Source organism: Populus alba, chromosome 7 (assembly GCF_005239225.2).
Source record: "Populus alba chromosome 7, ASM523922v2, whole genome shotgun sequence".
Classification (NCBI taxonomy): Eukaryota; Viridiplantae; Streptophyta; class Magnoliopsida; order Malpighiales; family Salicaceae; genus Populus; species Populus alba.
Genome location: NC_133290.1, coordinates 3,152,688 through 3,169,445, shown reverse-complemented (window position 1 = coordinate 3,169,445; position 16,758 = coordinate 3,152,688). Strand labels below are relative to the sequence as shown.

General features: G+C 35.1%; 2 protein-coding genes across 3 annotated transcripts; one reads left to right on the top strand and one right to left on the bottom strand.

Annotated features, from left to right (window-relative positions):
- Positions 1 to 1,627: 1,627 nt before the first annotated feature.
- On the top strand, positions 1,628 to 10,990 carry LOC118063166 (mechanosensitive ion channel protein 2, chloroplastic). 2 transcript variants are annotated; one of them, XM_035077114.2, is made up of 13 exons: positions 1,628 to 1,855; positions 1,931 to 1,984; positions 2,082 to 2,233; positions 2,307 to 2,430; positions 2,522 to 2,619; positions 2,743 to 2,856; positions 3,196 to 3,256; positions 6,256 to 6,405; positions 6,616 to 6,726; positions 6,984 to 7,151; positions 7,264 to 7,377; positions 8,540 to 8,596; positions 9,695 to 10,990. In XM_035077114.2, exons 1-13 carry the CDS (start codon positions 1,766 to 1,768, stop codon positions 10,661 to 10,663), a joined length of 2,262 nt encoding a protein of 753 aa, XP_034933005.1. In that variant the 5' UTR covers positions 1,628 to 1,765; the 3' UTR covers positions 10,664 to 10,990. The 2 variants fall into 2 exon arrangements, with proteins under 2 accessions (XP_034933005.1, XP_034933004.1); XM_035077113.2 differs by having other exon boundaries at positions 1,629 to 1,855; positions 2,076 to 2,233.
- A 406-nt stretch (positions 10,991 to 11,396) lies between these two features.
- Positions 11,397 to 15,422, bottom strand: LOC118063172 (O-fucosyltransferase 39). The gene is made up of 10 exons (XM_035077126.2): positions 15,031 to 15,422; positions 14,881 to 14,943; positions 14,694 to 14,778; positions 14,500 to 14,570; positions 14,326 to 14,414; positions 14,034 to 14,237; positions 13,228 to 13,495; positions 12,831 to 13,058; positions 12,540 to 12,737; positions 11,397 to 11,730 (listed from the first exon to the last, which is right to left on the bottom strand). The coding sequence occupies exons 1-10, from the start codon at positions 15,133 to 15,135 to the stop codon at positions 11,521 to 11,523; spliced, it is 1,521 nt and encodes a 506-aa protein (XP_034933017.1). The 5' UTR covers positions 15,136 to 15,422; the 3' UTR covers positions 11,397 to 11,520.
- Positions 15,423 to 16,758: the final 1,336 nt, after the last annotated feature.

Genomic DNA, 16,758 nt, shown 5'->3' with positions numbered 1-16,758 from the left:
AAAAAAGAGCATAAATTATATTAGGAGTAAGATTGTACCATCCTTATCCGTCATAGGAGATTCATAAAATAATATAATTTTATATTTACATGAATTTTTGTCAATGTAATCTCATAAATAGGTAATATAACAACTTTTAACGATAATCAATCGTGTGTGTATGTATATATGTGTGTGTGTAATTTATTCATAGTTTTTTTTGCTATCCTTTTGGTTTTTTATTTTATTTTATTGTGGTTTATAGCTTTTTTTTCACTTCTTTCCCTGGTTTTTTTTTTTTCCGTGTTCTTTTCCGGTTTGGATTTTTTATAATGTCCCTTTCTTTCACTCTCAATTTATTATAAACAAGTTTAGGACCCGCGTCATGCCTGATCAACGAGATTACTATCTATATATCCGCTTATAATTAAGTTTTTAATTGCATTTTTCTTTTTGCTAGAAAAAAAAAAACAAAAAACAAAATCATATCAATTAAGAGATTCATGATTAATCATGACGAACTACCATCGAAATTATTTGTCATATCAATCCATTCAAATGTAAGTTAAGATAATTTAAGTAATAAAATATTTTTCTTTTCATTGAAAAATTTAATATTACAAATGAAAGAATATGGATGAAAAAAAAACTAAAAAATTAATTAAACAAAAAAAAATAATTGAAAAAACTTAACTGTGAAAAAAATCCGACTAAACCAATTAAAAATTTTAAAAAACCAAACCTAACCAAAATAAAAAAAATCAAGCAAGACCAGAAAAAATCGAGTCGGACCAGTTTGAACCAGTTTTGTCCTAAAAAACAAATTGAATGAAAACTGGCCGGTTTTAACTGGTTTTGATTTTTTTTTTTAATTCAGTTTAGTTATTCTTTTTGATAAAAACTAAACCGAACAAAAAATAATCATCTTAAAAAAAAATACTTGTTATTTAAAAGAATAATTATTAGAAGAATAGAAAACAAAAGATTACATTTTTAAGATATTATTCTCTCGTAGCAAATTTGAATAACATCTTTTAGTACATTGATGATGTCTTTTTGCTTTGATAATTCTATAACTTCATTGGTTTTGTTTTTGCACTCGGGTTATATATTATTTTTCTAACCCATGAATTTTAAGTATATAATTTTATTAACCAATACATATAGCTTAATTTAAATGAACAGAGCATGAAGAAATAATTATTGAAAAAATAAAAAACCCATGATTGTTTTTTATAGTAAATCCCATATTTTAATATTTTTTTCCCAAAGAAGAACACGTGTATTTTTTGTTTTATTTTAAAAAAATTGGTGTTACAAACCTATTTGTTTTTGTGTTTCAAAATTATTTTAAAAAAATTTAATTTTTTTTATTTAAAATTAATATTTTTTTAGTATTTTTAAATTATTTTAATTTATTAATATAAAAAATAATTAAAAAAATAAAAAAATATTATTTTAATATATTTTTAAATAAAAAATTTAAAAAACAATTATAATTACATTCCAATAGCTTGAATTTTAAATTTGTTACGCGGAAAAAAAAAAAGTTTTCAAGGCCTGAGATTCTCCTCTTATTCGTATATATATAATATATTATTCTTCCAACTCTCTGTATTTTTCTATTCTTTTATTTTCTTAAAAAAATGCACGAAACTCTATTTTTCTGAAGTGGTATTTTTTCATTTGGGGAATATGCTTGAAGTTCCGTAGTCCTCCTCCTCCCCCCCCCTTTTTTTTTCCAAGAAAAAATCAATCCTAACTTCGGAATTTTTGAGGCAACAAAATGGCTATTTCTGGTTCCTTGCAATTTTCCCATGGTTTGGGGTTTTGCAAGAACCAGCCCTCAAACAACAATCATAATCATTTTTTTAAGGTGCTCTTTCTTTTCCTTTCCTTTTCTTTTTTCCCTTTTTTTGTTGTTGTTTCATCTTCTTCCTTCTTCTTTCAGAGTATATTATTAGGGAAGGGCAAGGTTCCTTTATTAAGAAACACCTCCCTCAAGGTAATTATTTCTTAATCTATTCTTTTTATTGATGCTGTTGCTAATTTTAGGGTTTTTTTGGATATTGGATGATTTTTTTTTGCTGCTGTAGTTTCAGCTCCATGATCGTCGCGGACTGTTGCAAAGGCCAATCTATACTGTATCATTAAATAGAAGTAATAACAAGAAAACTTTTAGATGCCGTTCTTTTTTGGTGCCACGCCACCTTGAACTTCCTGCTGTGAAGGCTGCTTCCGTGATGTTGACGAGGTAGTCTTCTTTCTTTCAGTGGCTTATGCGTTGAGCTGATATCTTTGTTGATACTCTCTGTGTTATTATGCAGGTCCTATAATGCTTTACAAACTAGTCCTCTCGTTTTTAAGTTAGCTCCAGCAGTTGGTATTATTGTATTTGCTGTATGGGGTCTGGGGCCGCTAATGCGTCAGAGCAGAAACCTGCTATTTCATGTATGTTTACCCTGTTTAAGTTTATGGCATTGTTTTGAGGTTATTGTTGTACTGTGATTTTATTTTTGGTGTTTGCGTAATTATCTTGCAGAAAAGTGACAATAGCTGGAAAAAGAGTGGAACTTATTATGTGATGGCCTCTTATATTCAGCCTCTGATACTGTGGATTGGTGCGATACTTATTTGCAGGTTTAACTAACTACCATGACCTTGTTAAAGTTGCAAGAAAAGTTGTGGATGTTCAGTCTTAAATGCACAACCTATTTTCCAATTATTGAATGTTGTAATTGATCACAATTTGGTTTCTTGCAGGGCACTGGATCCTGTTGTTTTGCCCACAGAAGCTAGCGAGGTCATCAAGCAAAGGCTTTTGAATTTTGTAAGATCATTGTCGACGGTGCTCGCATTTGCTTATTGTTTATCAAGGTAACTATCATTCCCTTTTCCTTGCTATTCTTTTTTATATTGTTGGATGAGATCATCACTCAATGTTGACTCAATAAATGGAAACCATGGAGGTCTTCACTTTATGGAATATTTCTCATTTTTCTTTTACCAGGGTGACCTTTTACTTTCCACAGTCACAATAATTTTTCCATTATTGTAATCTAATCTGCTTTATATGACTAATTTATCTTGTTCCTCAGAGCTTTGTGATTTTCAAAGTGAAAATGTTTTGGCTCTTATTTGGGGCTAGTGTTTCCTAGCTAGATTGCTTATTGACAGTAGTGCAAAAACTAAACATCAGCAAAAATTTCTTTGCAGCATGATTCAACAAGCTCAAAAGTTCTTCATGGTGTCCCCACAGCCTAGTGATGCAAGAAATGTATGTTTTGCATGCTAAAATGTAGTTTTTTCTTTTTTCTTTTCGCTTTCATCTCTGAACTTTTATCACTATTGCTCTTTTGAATGGTCATCACTGGTTCATGGCTTTCTATGAGCAGATACCATTTTTTTTTCCTGATCTTTATGCATCTCAAGTTATATTTCTGTTGATATTGTCCTCAATTTTGGATTGTTATTGGCTTTCATTTTACTGCATACCTTATGGAATGGGTTAAGAAATATTATAGTCTGGTTACATTATTTGTGATATGATATGGATTGCATTACCCTCAAGATGCAGGACAGCTTTAAGGGCTGTTCTGGATCTGACTTTCAGAGGCTGTTCGGGGCTGTGAACAGTGGCATGGACAGTAATTTTAGGGTTCAAGTTGATCTTTAGATGGTTAATAACTATAGAATTGACGGGACTAGGATGTGTGGACTTTTGGGAATCCATTGGAGGCTTTTTGATGGTTGAAATATAGAATGTTTGTTGAACTATTAGAGTCACACTAATAGGGTTTTTAGAAGTCACACCTAGTGATAGAAAACTCAAAGTTTCACACCTAGAATTATTAGGAGTCCTGCATAAGGGAGATTGAGTCTTACAATCAAAAGCAAAATGCTGGAATTTTATTAATAAAAGATTCTCGATTGAACATTGCATAACCTTTATATAGAGTTTGTAGTACTCTTTAAGTCCAACAAGGACTAATTTTTCTATATAAGAAAATACTAATAGTCTATTTAGAATAAAAAACCCTGTAAGGAGAAAACTCAGACCTCGAGGTTTTGAAGTGTCATAGTAAAAACCACACCTTCCACACCTCATCTCATAGCTTGAAGCCACTCCCTTGACTTGATGCCAATACCCTATGCCATAAGTTTTACAGTGAGGAAAGCATGATGCTTTTCTCTATAATCAAATCACCAAACTTGTGGAATAAGGAAGTCATTGTGATTGACATGTACAATTAACTCATCTCTGCCTCAATCATTCCTGATGCTGTGCTCTTGTTCCTTCATGGTGTCTACTGTCTTTGGCATGTCAATCTCTGACACCTTCCTATTGGAGTCCCCTGATTTCTTTCCTACATAGTGATTTTCAGTTTCTATTTGCCAAACCCTCTCATCAGACCTTCCTGCATTCCTTTATACTGTTTCTACCTTCATGGCCCTTAGGTTGCTGGAATTGTTCTTCATGTTGTTGAGGCTGAATAGTTTGCTTCACAGGTTTTGCTGCCTGTTGTGCGAACATTTTTGCTTCCAAAAGTTGCTGACTTTTTATGCTAGGGCTTTCTTTCTCCGCATGCAGTTCCATCTTTATTGTTGGTTATACTGGCAGCTCCACTTGTTGGTTTATCCTTTCAACTCTCAGATTTGATTTTTGTGTAGGATTTATAACATAGTATTACTGTACATTCTCAAAAGTCAAAAAGAGTCGAATAAATGTAATATCCAACCTTCAACCATTACTGTAGCCACAGCGTCCTTGGAGCGAAACTCTAGCTATCATAGCATTTTTATAATACCTAAAATTAGTGAATGCTAACTCTTCAAATATGATTATAAAGTCCACACAACCATACTGATTGAACTCTTGACTTAGCTCCTCTCTATACTATGATACAACATGTGAGATTGTCTAATCAGCAAAAGCAAGCTCAACTCATTATTTGCCTCTAGTACTTCTCTCTTAATTGAGTCGAAAGGATTTCTGTATGTCCAATAAGTACAGGATACATATTCTCTCCTCCAAAACTTCTGTTGGGAAACAAAATAGCTTCTCTTGAATATAACCAAACCAAACTACAGGTTAACTTCAACTAGAAAACAACCGTTTCAGCAATATAAACGTGGCAGCAATGATGAAAAAAACAGATGTAGAACTTCAGCAAATTGAACAATGTCTACATAGCGATCAAGGGAAAAATAGCTTCTCTTGAATATAACCAAACCAAACTACAGGTTAACTTCAACTAGAAAACAACCAGTTTCAGCAATATAAACATGGCAGCAATGATGAAAAAAACAGATGTAGAACTTCAGCAAATTGAACAATGTCTACATAGCGATCAAGGGATTAGGATGCAGGAAAACTCCTTTCCACACAATTCTAAAATTGCAGGCAGAGAATCGAATCGAATCGAAATATCAATTGAGGTGTGCAGTGGGGTTTGAGGTTTTGCTTTGATACCATCAAATGTAGGACTGTTTAGGAACGTGAACAGTAATTTTAGGGTTTGAGTTGATCTTTAGATGGTTAATAGCCATAGGATTGATGGGGATTAAAAGTGTGGACACCATGCATAAGGGAGATCGAGTCACACAATCAAAAGCAAATTGGTGGATTTTATTCACAAACTAATTCTCTATTGAACATTGCGTAACCTTTATATGGAGTTGCTAGTATCCCAGGTTCGATGAGGATTTATTTTCTTATATATATATATATATATATATATAAAATACTAATAGTCTATTTAGAACATGAAAAACCTAATACAGCTAATAACTCTTTATTACTACTAAATACTAATTAGAAAATAAAACCTAGACTCAGACAATTATTCTGGATTTTCCAGCAAATATTGAAATTACAGATACTTTTCTGCAAAATGACAAATTTTGCTTCCTGTGTCTGCACCACCTAAGTGTTCATAGGTACATAATATCCTTCTTACTGGCAAATTGACATTCTTCAAAAGTGCTTAGCATTGTTGATTGCACATAGAGCCATGCAAAAAATTTCAACTTGTTTATCCACACTGATCATATAACCTTCTGATCTTCTTTTCAATTGGATGTCAATTAGATCAGGCATCCATATCTACAATTTCCCGGCCTAGTTAATAAGCATTATTGAAGATGTGTTCATCCTCAGTTTTCTTTTTCACTATATCTTTATTTTCTTTCTGGCCAGACAACTTAACTGTTACATATACATATTTCTCAGTGAGTTCTTGTTTACAAGTAAAGATATGTTTGCATTTTGGACAGATGGGTTTCCAATTTGCTGGGAGAGCTGTATACTCTGCTGTGTGGGTAGCTGCTGTTTCACTATTCATGGAGTTGCTGGGTTTCTCTACCCAGAAGTGGCTCACTGCTGGAGGTCTTGGGACAGTATTGCTGACTCTTGCTGGTCGTGAGGTGCGATGAAGAGTTCATCCTTTTTATTCATCCTGTCTTTTAATGTTTCTGGACTTCAAGTTAATTCATTTCTCTGTGTATAGCCTCTGGCAGCAACCTCGTTTTTTCTCCCCTTATTTTAACAAATTTTATTTTTATTCATGCTGTAGCTAATTAGCGTGCAGGTTCGTTTTCTTCAAGGTCTGACTTTTATATTTTTCATTGTTCCAGATATTCACAAATTTCCTCTCCAGTGCAATGATTCATGCAACTCGGCCTTTTGTTGTGAATGAGTGGATTCAAACAAAAATTGAAGGTTATGAAGTTTCTGGTACTGTTGAGGTTTGTACATGAGAACACATCTCTTTGAAGTTTGAAGAAGCTGCAAGAAAGTAAAATGAAAAAATAACATGTAAATTTGGGATATTATGCTTCAAATCTGTAAATGGACCCCTGGGTGCGCGTTATTTCCAACAATATAAAAATATTAGTAAAGGTCTTTTTCTCTTTTGCCAGACAACTGAGAATCTAGTATTGCTTTGACATTGCTAATGATGGCAATGCCTTGTGTGCTTCTTCCCCTTTCTCATTCTCTGCAGCATGTGGGTTGGTGGTCACCAACAATTGTCAGAGGTGAAGATCGTGAAGCAGTTCATATTCCAAATCACAAGTTCACAGTGAATGTTGTTAGAAATCTCAGTCAAAAGACTCATTGGCGTATTAAAACCCACCTGGCCATTAGTCATTTGGATGCTCATAAGATTAATGTGAGGAGAACATTATCTTTTCATCCATAATGACCTTTTTCCCTTTCAACCATTTAAATTCTATTTGACATTTCTTCTGTAGCAACTTTGTTCAGTGCTTCTCTCTGTGCAGAATATTGTTGCTGATATGCGCAAAGTCCTGGCCAAGAATCCTCAAGTTGAGCAGCAGAGGTTACATAGAAGAATATTTTTGGACAATATCAATCCTGAAAATCAGGCTCTCTTGGTTAGTGCTTTATCTTACAAAGGGATGCTTATAAAAATCCAGCTCCCATCTCGCTTTAATTACGGTCCATTTTTCAAATTTAGGTTTGGCCCCAATTTATTGGCCATGTTATGAATCAAAATTTTAATTTTGCATGTTTAATTTGAATAACCTATATCCCAAATCCTATTTACATGTGAAAAAGAATTTGACTTTTAAAAAAGTTCAACCAATTAAGGACAAAGTTATTGCACTTTCATAAAAGATGCATTTGTCAAAGGAACTATCTTAAAGGGGCATGTAGTGGCGGTCATGTGTTTTTGCTAGTTTAAGGAATTTTGCGTTGAGAGCAGAAAAAGTGTCCAGTTAATCAGTTTTTTATTTTCTGTATTCTGATTTATCGGTAATTGATATATCTCTGCTTATGTTGCTGATATTTTACTGTCTGTGCAGTACATTTTTGAGTTTTTCATTTCCAAAAAAATTATGAATGCAGTTGATCTATTAAGTTATCAAAACATGCAGAGATTTGAGGCATTTAATGACTATGAAATGCCTAGTGTCATTTTTCCTCCCTGCAGTATCTGTGCTAGGAAAATACATGTGCATCCAAAAAGCAGCCTAAAGCCCAATTTTAATGCATGGTTCATTCCAGATTGGTAATTTTGAGGAAAAAGTTCAAAGAATAAGTCATTGTTTTGAGCATAATGGAAGTTGACACAATTCCTTGAATTTTTTTCATCCTCAATATTTGACTATAAATCTTTGAGGTAAAGATGCTGGGGAAATAATTATGTTTCCTGGAGTTAAATTTAGGAATGTAAATGACAGGCCATTTTCTTGCCTTACAGTTCTTGGGCTGCTTGTATGCGTTGAGTATTGAGGCCATTTGTTTCTTTTTCATTTTTCTAAATACAGAATGATAGCATTTAATTAGCAGTTATAAAAAAATTTATAAAAGACAATATGTTGGTTCATGCTTTTTATCATTTGCACTGGAAAAATGATGAGAAATTTACAGTTGTACTTGGGAAACAAGAGCTTAGGCTCAACTTGGGGGGGGGGGGCACCATATGCACTCAATAATTGTCAGTATAATGAATGCTTTAATTGAACAACTGAATGATTAATTCAGGTTTCGTATATGCTTATCTATGTCTGAACTTTGTGTTGTATTTTACAGATCTTAGTGTCCTGTTTTGTGAAGACCTCACATCATGAAGAATACCTTTGTGTGAAGGTAAAGATTCTATACTTTCCCCCTAGCACTACCCTATCTTGATTAATATAGGCCCACAGTAAAGTTTGCTATGTAGATATGGTTATGAAATAATAATGGTACTGATGTTGTGCATTTTGTATGTTTTTGTATATGATGAGGTAGAAAACCACCTTCCACAAAAAAAAAAAAAAAAAAAGCTCTCCCAGACTTCTTTATGCTTTCTGTCACAAGCCCTTTTCCAGACTTTCTGGATAAAGCCTTTGAAGACCTTTTTGGCCTATGATACTGTGGAAAACCATTCATATCATGCTTGCTTTCTGTTGATGCACTGTTGGTTGGGTATTTTCAGTCATCCAACCTTGAGCCTGTTGGTGTCTTGTTTGTGTGCTTGGCGCAACATGAACCCAACAGCAAGATGAGAGACTCATGTTGCCACACAACCATCCATTCTCTCCACCCTTTTAACAACAGCGAACAAGGAAAATGCATGCTAACTTCTTCGCACGAAATTTTTCATAATTCCTTGTGTTATTTCAATTTTTAATCTTCCATAGAAATATAGTTACACGGACTTGTAAATTATGCTTGATATGATAACCTTGTACAGGCTGATGTGCATGCAACAATAGAACTTAGATTTTGTAATTGTATTTGAGAAAGCTCGTATATGGAACTTCAAAGATTTATGCGGAAGCTCCCTAAATAAGGACACTTATATTAAAAAATTATCTAGTCATCATTCTACTGAATTTCCCATATTAAAAGCATGGGCTATAAAGATGCCAATGAACTGTAGCTCAATCGGCATCTTTCGACTCCTTTTGCTGCTTTTTGATTGACTTTCCTCAACTTTGTTAAAGAAAAGAAAACAAGGCAGGAAAAAAAAAAAACAAAGAAAACGAAGCTCACTGTCCTCTACAAAGTTTGGGTTCAAGTCTCCCCATAATCAATAAAAGCTTCATTTCATTCATTTTCATGGCCTGGAAGTAGCTCCATCATTTTTAATCAAATGTAGATCTGCACCTCTGGTTTTTTTTGGGTAGATAATGCATATCTTATCTGAATTTTGCACATGGAAGACAAGGCTTATCTTAAATGCAATGTTCACTGAAACAGGAAGCTGTACTTTTGGATTTACTAAGGGTTATCAGCCATCATAGGGCCCGACTCGCCACGCCAATCCGTACAATACAGAAAATATACAGTGACGCCAGTGACACCGATATGGAAAATGTTCCTTTCACAGATTCCATCTATAACCATGGAGGAGTGGCATCGAAACGTCCTTTGCTATTGATTGAACCTCCTTATAGAATCAATGGAGAAGATAAAGCAAAATCACAAGCTCGTTCTGGCCGCGTAAATGGAGAGAAAGACAGTAAGACCACATCAAGGCTTACAAGTGAGACCAAAGTGCTTACAAGTGACACCAAAGGAGGAACAAACGCAAAGTCTGACTCGAGGGCAAAAGAAACACCAAAATCTGACTTGAAGGGAGATGCTAATAGTGGTGAAACACCAAATTCAGATGCCAAGGTGCACACAAAGTCTACAACAGTATCCGCATCTCATTCCAGGGTCGATGACAAAATGACAGTGAAATCCCCACCAACTTCTGTCCTTAAGGCAAATTCAAATGCTACAGAAGCATCAGGTTTGGGATCCAAAGCAGCAGGATCAGTTTCTGACAATTTGAATAAAAATAAAACAACATCAGATGCCAAATCTAAGACTACAAGTCCTGCAAATGTAAGCCAGAATAGCAAGGTAACTGCAGTTAACTCACAGGAAGCTAGTACTGAAAAAGCAGGTGGATTGAAGGAATCTTCCCAGTCAAAACAGGAGAGAAGGTCAGTTTCTCAGCCATCATCATCTAGATCTGCATTGGAGGAAAATATAGTTCTTGGTGTTGCTTTGGAGGGTTCAAAGAGAACACTTCCTATCGATGAAGACATAGCTTCTCACCCAACTCCACCAGAGGAAAAGGAGATGGCTGCTGCATCACAAAATGGAACCGGATCTCCAATCACTGTGAAGGATAGGAGAGATGATCCGCCCCCAACTCCAACATCCGGGGATCAGTAAGATCATATTCGTTGATCTCTGCAGATGTCCTAACTTTTGCTCCTACGAACTTCACAATTTAGCCAGGAAAGCCCATATCAAATCGTGGCTTCTGTGAAAGCTCTTAGGGGCATCATACATGTGCTTTAACATTCTTCATAATAAATCCAGTCCGATTATACTGCCTGGTTCACTTCACAACAAAAGTAGGTGATGTAGATTTGTATATTTTCATAGCTTTGATTAGCTGTCAAAATTGATCCATTTCGACTCCAAATCATTTGAGGCTGTCCTGTTACATTTACTGATATATCAATCAATTGTTGGTGCTCAGTACTCGTTATCGCATGCCTGTCTTGTTTCCTTTAAATTCACCAAGATCGACTGAAATGCAGTACCACGCCCGCTGTATTGAATTGGGCCTAACATTATTGTTTTAGTTGTAAAGTGCTAGCTACTGTACCACGATGTGCAGACAAGATCAGCTTGTTAGCAACGAGCAAGAAATCCGAACCAGGACATGGTCTCTGCAAATGTAATTATTTCACTAAAAACAAGTATTTTTCGAAAGGATGCGTAGTGAATACAGCTGTTAACAATTGAATGATGGATAGAAACACTTCTGGTCCAGACATGCCTATCCAGAAACCAGAACCAACCGAGAATCTGACAAAAACATAGTTCTCTGAATCCACTTCTATTTTAATACAATCCATTTCCACTCGCGAATATGCTACACGGGTACTAAAATTCATTGGAGAAAAAAGAAATTCATGTTTATTTATGGTGTCAATACTACAGGGCACAAGCCACAAACAATAGTTGCGGCGATAAATCAATAGAACACACATGGTTTGATATCCTTCACATAAATCACATCAAGCATAGCACATGCAATCAGGTGCAGGATAAGTATATATAGATTGCTTTGGTTTTCTTAGCCTGATCTGCCCTTGTCTGTTCTCATGCCCTTCAACAACCGCTTGCTGGAAGTCTGTCCAACTAATGGTTTTGTTAAGGAACAGTGGGCCTAACAAAGCCATATTTGGCCTTATGGTCTTCAAGTTTTTATAAGTCCGATGTCCGACCTGTTGGCATCACAAAATTTTTCATTATGTAAACTCACAAAATTTTTCATTATGTAAACTCTCGCAGAGGAATTTTACTGGCACGCGATCAAGCTGCAATTGATTAATACAATAAAGCACCCCTTTCAACTTTTATCTTTTTTTCAGAAAAATGTAATCAGTCAGTAGTGGGCTAGGATAGGTCGGATTTACATCAGAGAAATAAATCTACTCTCCCATATCTATTTATCAGTTCAACTCATGTCCGTTATCATATTGTAAACAAGGAAGATGAAAGACAGACATCGAGACAAAACTAAACTCCTAACTACCAATATCTTTTGATAGCTTAACTGTTACCTCAAAGGTGTTCAAAGTGTTTTGAGTTATTCTCATATCTAAATGAATGCGAAACCCGAGTTTCTCTTGTTTTAGTTCTTAGCAGTGGGTGCAGAGCAAAAATACTAGTCATAACCTGAAGTATCAAAAAGAGTTCAACCAAATAGGATTTGGTTAGGCAACATTACTCATTGAATAATGCCAGTGCCCGGACACACTAACACCTTTATTACTACTTCCACTAACTGACGTGCCAGTTTGTGATAAATGCTAGATTAATTCATTTATTTCAATAATGGCAAGTATCACATTAAACATTAAGAAAAAAAATCTTGGACTATAGATGCCACGTCCACAGTATTAATAAAGATTAAACTAGAGCAGTGAGGGGCAGAGCACAAAACATTAGCTCAACTCAATGTTTAGAAGTGTAGCCATGCTGTAGGATGCGCTGTAAAATTAAAGTGCATAAACCAGCTAGGAAGACTCACCAGAGCATTGTGCATATTTCCTGGAGAAGCAGAGACGAAGATGTCACTGTGCAAGCCAACATAGTAGTCAACTGCAGCTAACAGAGAAGCCTTTCCTTTGATCTGTGATCGTTCCTCTGACGAGGCAAGACTTTTTTTGTCTTCCATTAGTGGAAACAATTTTCGTAAAGTTGAAATCCTAGCTTCTCCGCCATAAACCTGAGAAAACAGGGCCATTCACAGAATCATAAATATCATTTTCAATGTCTATATAGGAGTGCTATCAAATCCAAACTAGTAAATCTAAAAGACCTTATGGGAAGCTAGATATAGACGAGTGCTATTGTCAAAGCCCAAAGCAGCTAGCAACAACCCGATCTCTTCTGGAGTCAACGGACAGCGCCCCTGACTCCTCAACTCTTCATCAGTGAATTGGGAGTTAAGGACTCTTCCCTGCCAAATCACTTGTCGGTACTTGGCCAGAGCCAACTTTTCAGCTTTTCCCCCACCAAAATCACAGGCTGAATGAGCAGCCATATCCTGCCAAGTAATAAGGTTTGCCAAGGCTACATAAACAAAGGGATGCATGCGCCCAAAAAAAAACATTCTAAATTGATATTGCTAAAAAGTGATGGGTCAACAACATTTAGAGAGTTGCAAAAAAGCACAAACTTAACTTCAGTTGGTTCATATCAGAATTCGGCCATACCTTATCAAAACGAAGATGTAGCACAACAAACTTCCCTGCACTATCTTTATCAATCACATCAGTGGATTCCTGTAGGTAGCTGGCACCAGGTGCTCCATTCTTATAAGGATGTCTGAGGCGACTGACAAGCGCATCTCCAAGTGCTCGAATATGCGGAACAAAAACTAATGCTTGAAAATTGACTTTACAACGTAGACGTTGGATGTCCATAGGCAAGTTATCAAAGGACAGGCGGTGAGAGAATGGGGAAACCGCAGCAATCCCATAACTGGAATGCACATGACAGATCACTGATTATAGTTTCGTGAAGTCAAAGAAATAAGAATTTGTAGAATTGTGCTACTCAAGAAAAGACATAGTTCGAGTCACTGTTGCAAAAATTCACCCTATAAAATTATTGGGAACACATGTATGTGGACTGGATAAAGGAAGTTTCAGCTACCAGTAAACATGTAGATGCACATGTTTCACCACTAAAAATGAATGTTCTATACTCTAAACTCCATTTTCATTTGAAGAAGCCATTGCTTGGCGCAGATGGTAACAGTTATGGTTTGCAACTGCAATGAAGTGTGTTCAAGTCTAGGGAGCAGCACTTCCATGCAAAAATGCTGAAGTAGGTGTGGCTCCAATTCTCCGCATGTTCTCAGGTCAGTAAGAACATGTATATAGGGAACTGGCTTGCTTCTTAAAAAGTGTGAGAGATATTAGACAGATAGTAGCATGTTGAAACCAGAAATCCTGAATGAAAAATGTAAAGAAGAACTTAAATGTACACTTAAAGAAAGAGGAACAGGTATACCAACCTCTGCAGCACAGGCGAGACATTCTCTAGATACCAGTTAGCTGAAGCATGGACAGGTGCCATCTTAATTCGGGTAGCTCGAATAGCTATGGCATAATACTCCCTCGTGCTCCAGGAGAATTCATCAGGTAGTTCTTTAACTATAGAAATGTCATCCTTTAAGACATTAATAAAGTGATCCACATCAAATATATCCATGAAAGAGCTGCATAGAAAAGTATGCAACTTCAGAATAATGCCTTGTTGATCCGTGGTATAAAGAAACTCATACAAGCAAGAGTGTAAAACAATACCTTGAATCTTGCCAAACAGGATTGACTTCAAAATGTGGGATGACAAGTGTCGCATTGAGTATTTTAGCAACAGCAACCGCATCACAAATCTATTTATAGTAGATTCATATTATGACTAACTGTACAAGCAGAAGCAAGAAATCAAAACTAAATGGAGAAGAAAGGAGCACCTACCCCCATTCTTTGCTGGTTCAACCCTCCATCTAGAAACACTTGAAGATATCCCTCAGATTTCTCAGGTAACGCTGCTCAAAATAATGGACAGGTCAGCCAATCAAAATACAAACACGAAACACAAATCCCATGGTAGGAATTAATAGAATTGCACAAATAAAACTCAAAGGGCTCTATGGGTCATCGATACTCACAAGGGGGGGAGTTTGTGGACTCAACACAAGGTCTCCATCCTTGATCATCCAAAGGAGTCCAGAGATCAGACTGCTTTTCATTTGACTACATAAAGGACATGTATGTGCATATATTTAGTAAAGTTAAAGACCCCTATATATAACTTATAACCAAAAAAAAAATGACAGTTAACTCTTTGTTACTTACAGTTGGAAGCTGCAAGGCACTCTTCAGCAGAGGTAGGTGCCTAGGTTTAGGAGCATTCCATTCCTGCAGTAAAGAGAATCAAAGGTAATAACCAAACTTGAATACGAATAGGTGTCAATCACGGTCAATAAAACAAGAAAAGATACCCACCGACAGGACAGAAGGAGAGGCATGAGCGAATGGAGAATAAAAGGCAGGAAAAATCAACAGCAAGAGGGCAGCTAGAACTCCCTTTGGTTGCAGCAGAAGCTTCATCGTCCTTATCTCCCACCTCAAGCTTCACCTCTCCGATCTCAAAACTGGGGTTGTCTTTGCTTTTTGCTTATCTTGGTCCTTATCCCTCGTTGATATTGAATGATCAGAACACTTTAATGGTTGAGAGCAGAGGAAGCGCCCATTATCACAAGTAGAAGTAAGGAGTGCTACTTTGAGGTCTGTGCAAGGAATAAAGAAAGGAAAAGGCAAAACAATGAGAGTTAAGGCATCTCTCTCACTCTCTCTCTCTCTCTCTCTCTCTCTCTCTCACATGGATATTAGACACCTATACAACTACAGAGCTAGCTTTGGCTTGATTACAGACAAATGTCCTTCTCGTGGGCTCCACGCATATGGAAGGATGAATCACTTAGTGTTCATTCACTGTTTCTTAAGGACACTTTAATGGTCAATAAGATTTTATGATTTGAGTTCTAACTTTCTAGTTAACACTCTAATTTAATTTAAGTTGGTGTTAAGACGTGTATTGACCGTGTTTTTGCAGATATTTATTTATTTTTAGTTTTAAATCAATATTTTATGTATTTTTTCTTGTTTTAATATCTTAATATCATAAATAATTTTTTTAAAAAATAAATATTATTTTGATATATTTTCAAGTAAAAAATACTTTGAAAAACAATATCTATTACAATCTCAAACATGTTTTTTTGAAATTATAGTTAAACTGTATTTTTTTAAAAAAATTAATTTTTTTAGTTTTAAATTTTTTTTTTATTATGCCAAACAAAAATTTTAAAAAATAAAAATAAATATTATTTTAATATTTTTCTAATAAAAAATCAATTTAAAATGTAATGTTTATCATACTTCTAAACAAATACTTGTTAATCTACTGACCAGCCTCATTTTAAATTATAATTGTAATAAAAAGCATTATTTTTTAAGTTTATATACTATAAATAATAATTTAAAATATAATTTACCACATAAATAAACAAGCATTAAATACAATAAATAAAAGGTTTTTATTTTAATTTTCACTAAGTTAATAGGTTAAACCTGATTTTTTTTAATCTAAAAAACAAGCTATACATTACATGTTTACATTCTTTTGAAATAACAAAAGTTTTATATTACATGCGGGAATCAAATTATGTTTTTCATTCTGTCCTCTTAATTATTATTATTTTTTTCCCAATTCTTTTACTCTAAAGACTGGCTTTTGAGGTTACTTACTGGTATTGGAAAGTGATCAGATTGGACCGTTGGGATTATTCAACCTTTTCTATCGATTAGTATATTCATAATTACTATACTTAAAAAAAATAATTCATATTCAATTTGCTTTCCTGTGAAAGTGAGCACCGACACGCTACTTATGGTTGCGTGGTGGATGGTAGTGAAGGCAACTGGTGAGGTCATTCATTGATCTGGGCCCCATGTGTTTAGGATACCTAAGCAGCTAGCACCTTGCAGCTGGCTGCATCATGATACCTGTGATTTAAAGACCCACCCAGATCTAGATGGGTCAAGTTGTTGATCTTGGACCCAAAAATAAAATAGATCTTTTCTCGAAAAACAGAAAAAACAAAAAAAAAAAAAAACGAAGAAGAAGAATGGAGAGTAGATCATTAATTAGCCCATCTAGTTTTTCAAAAT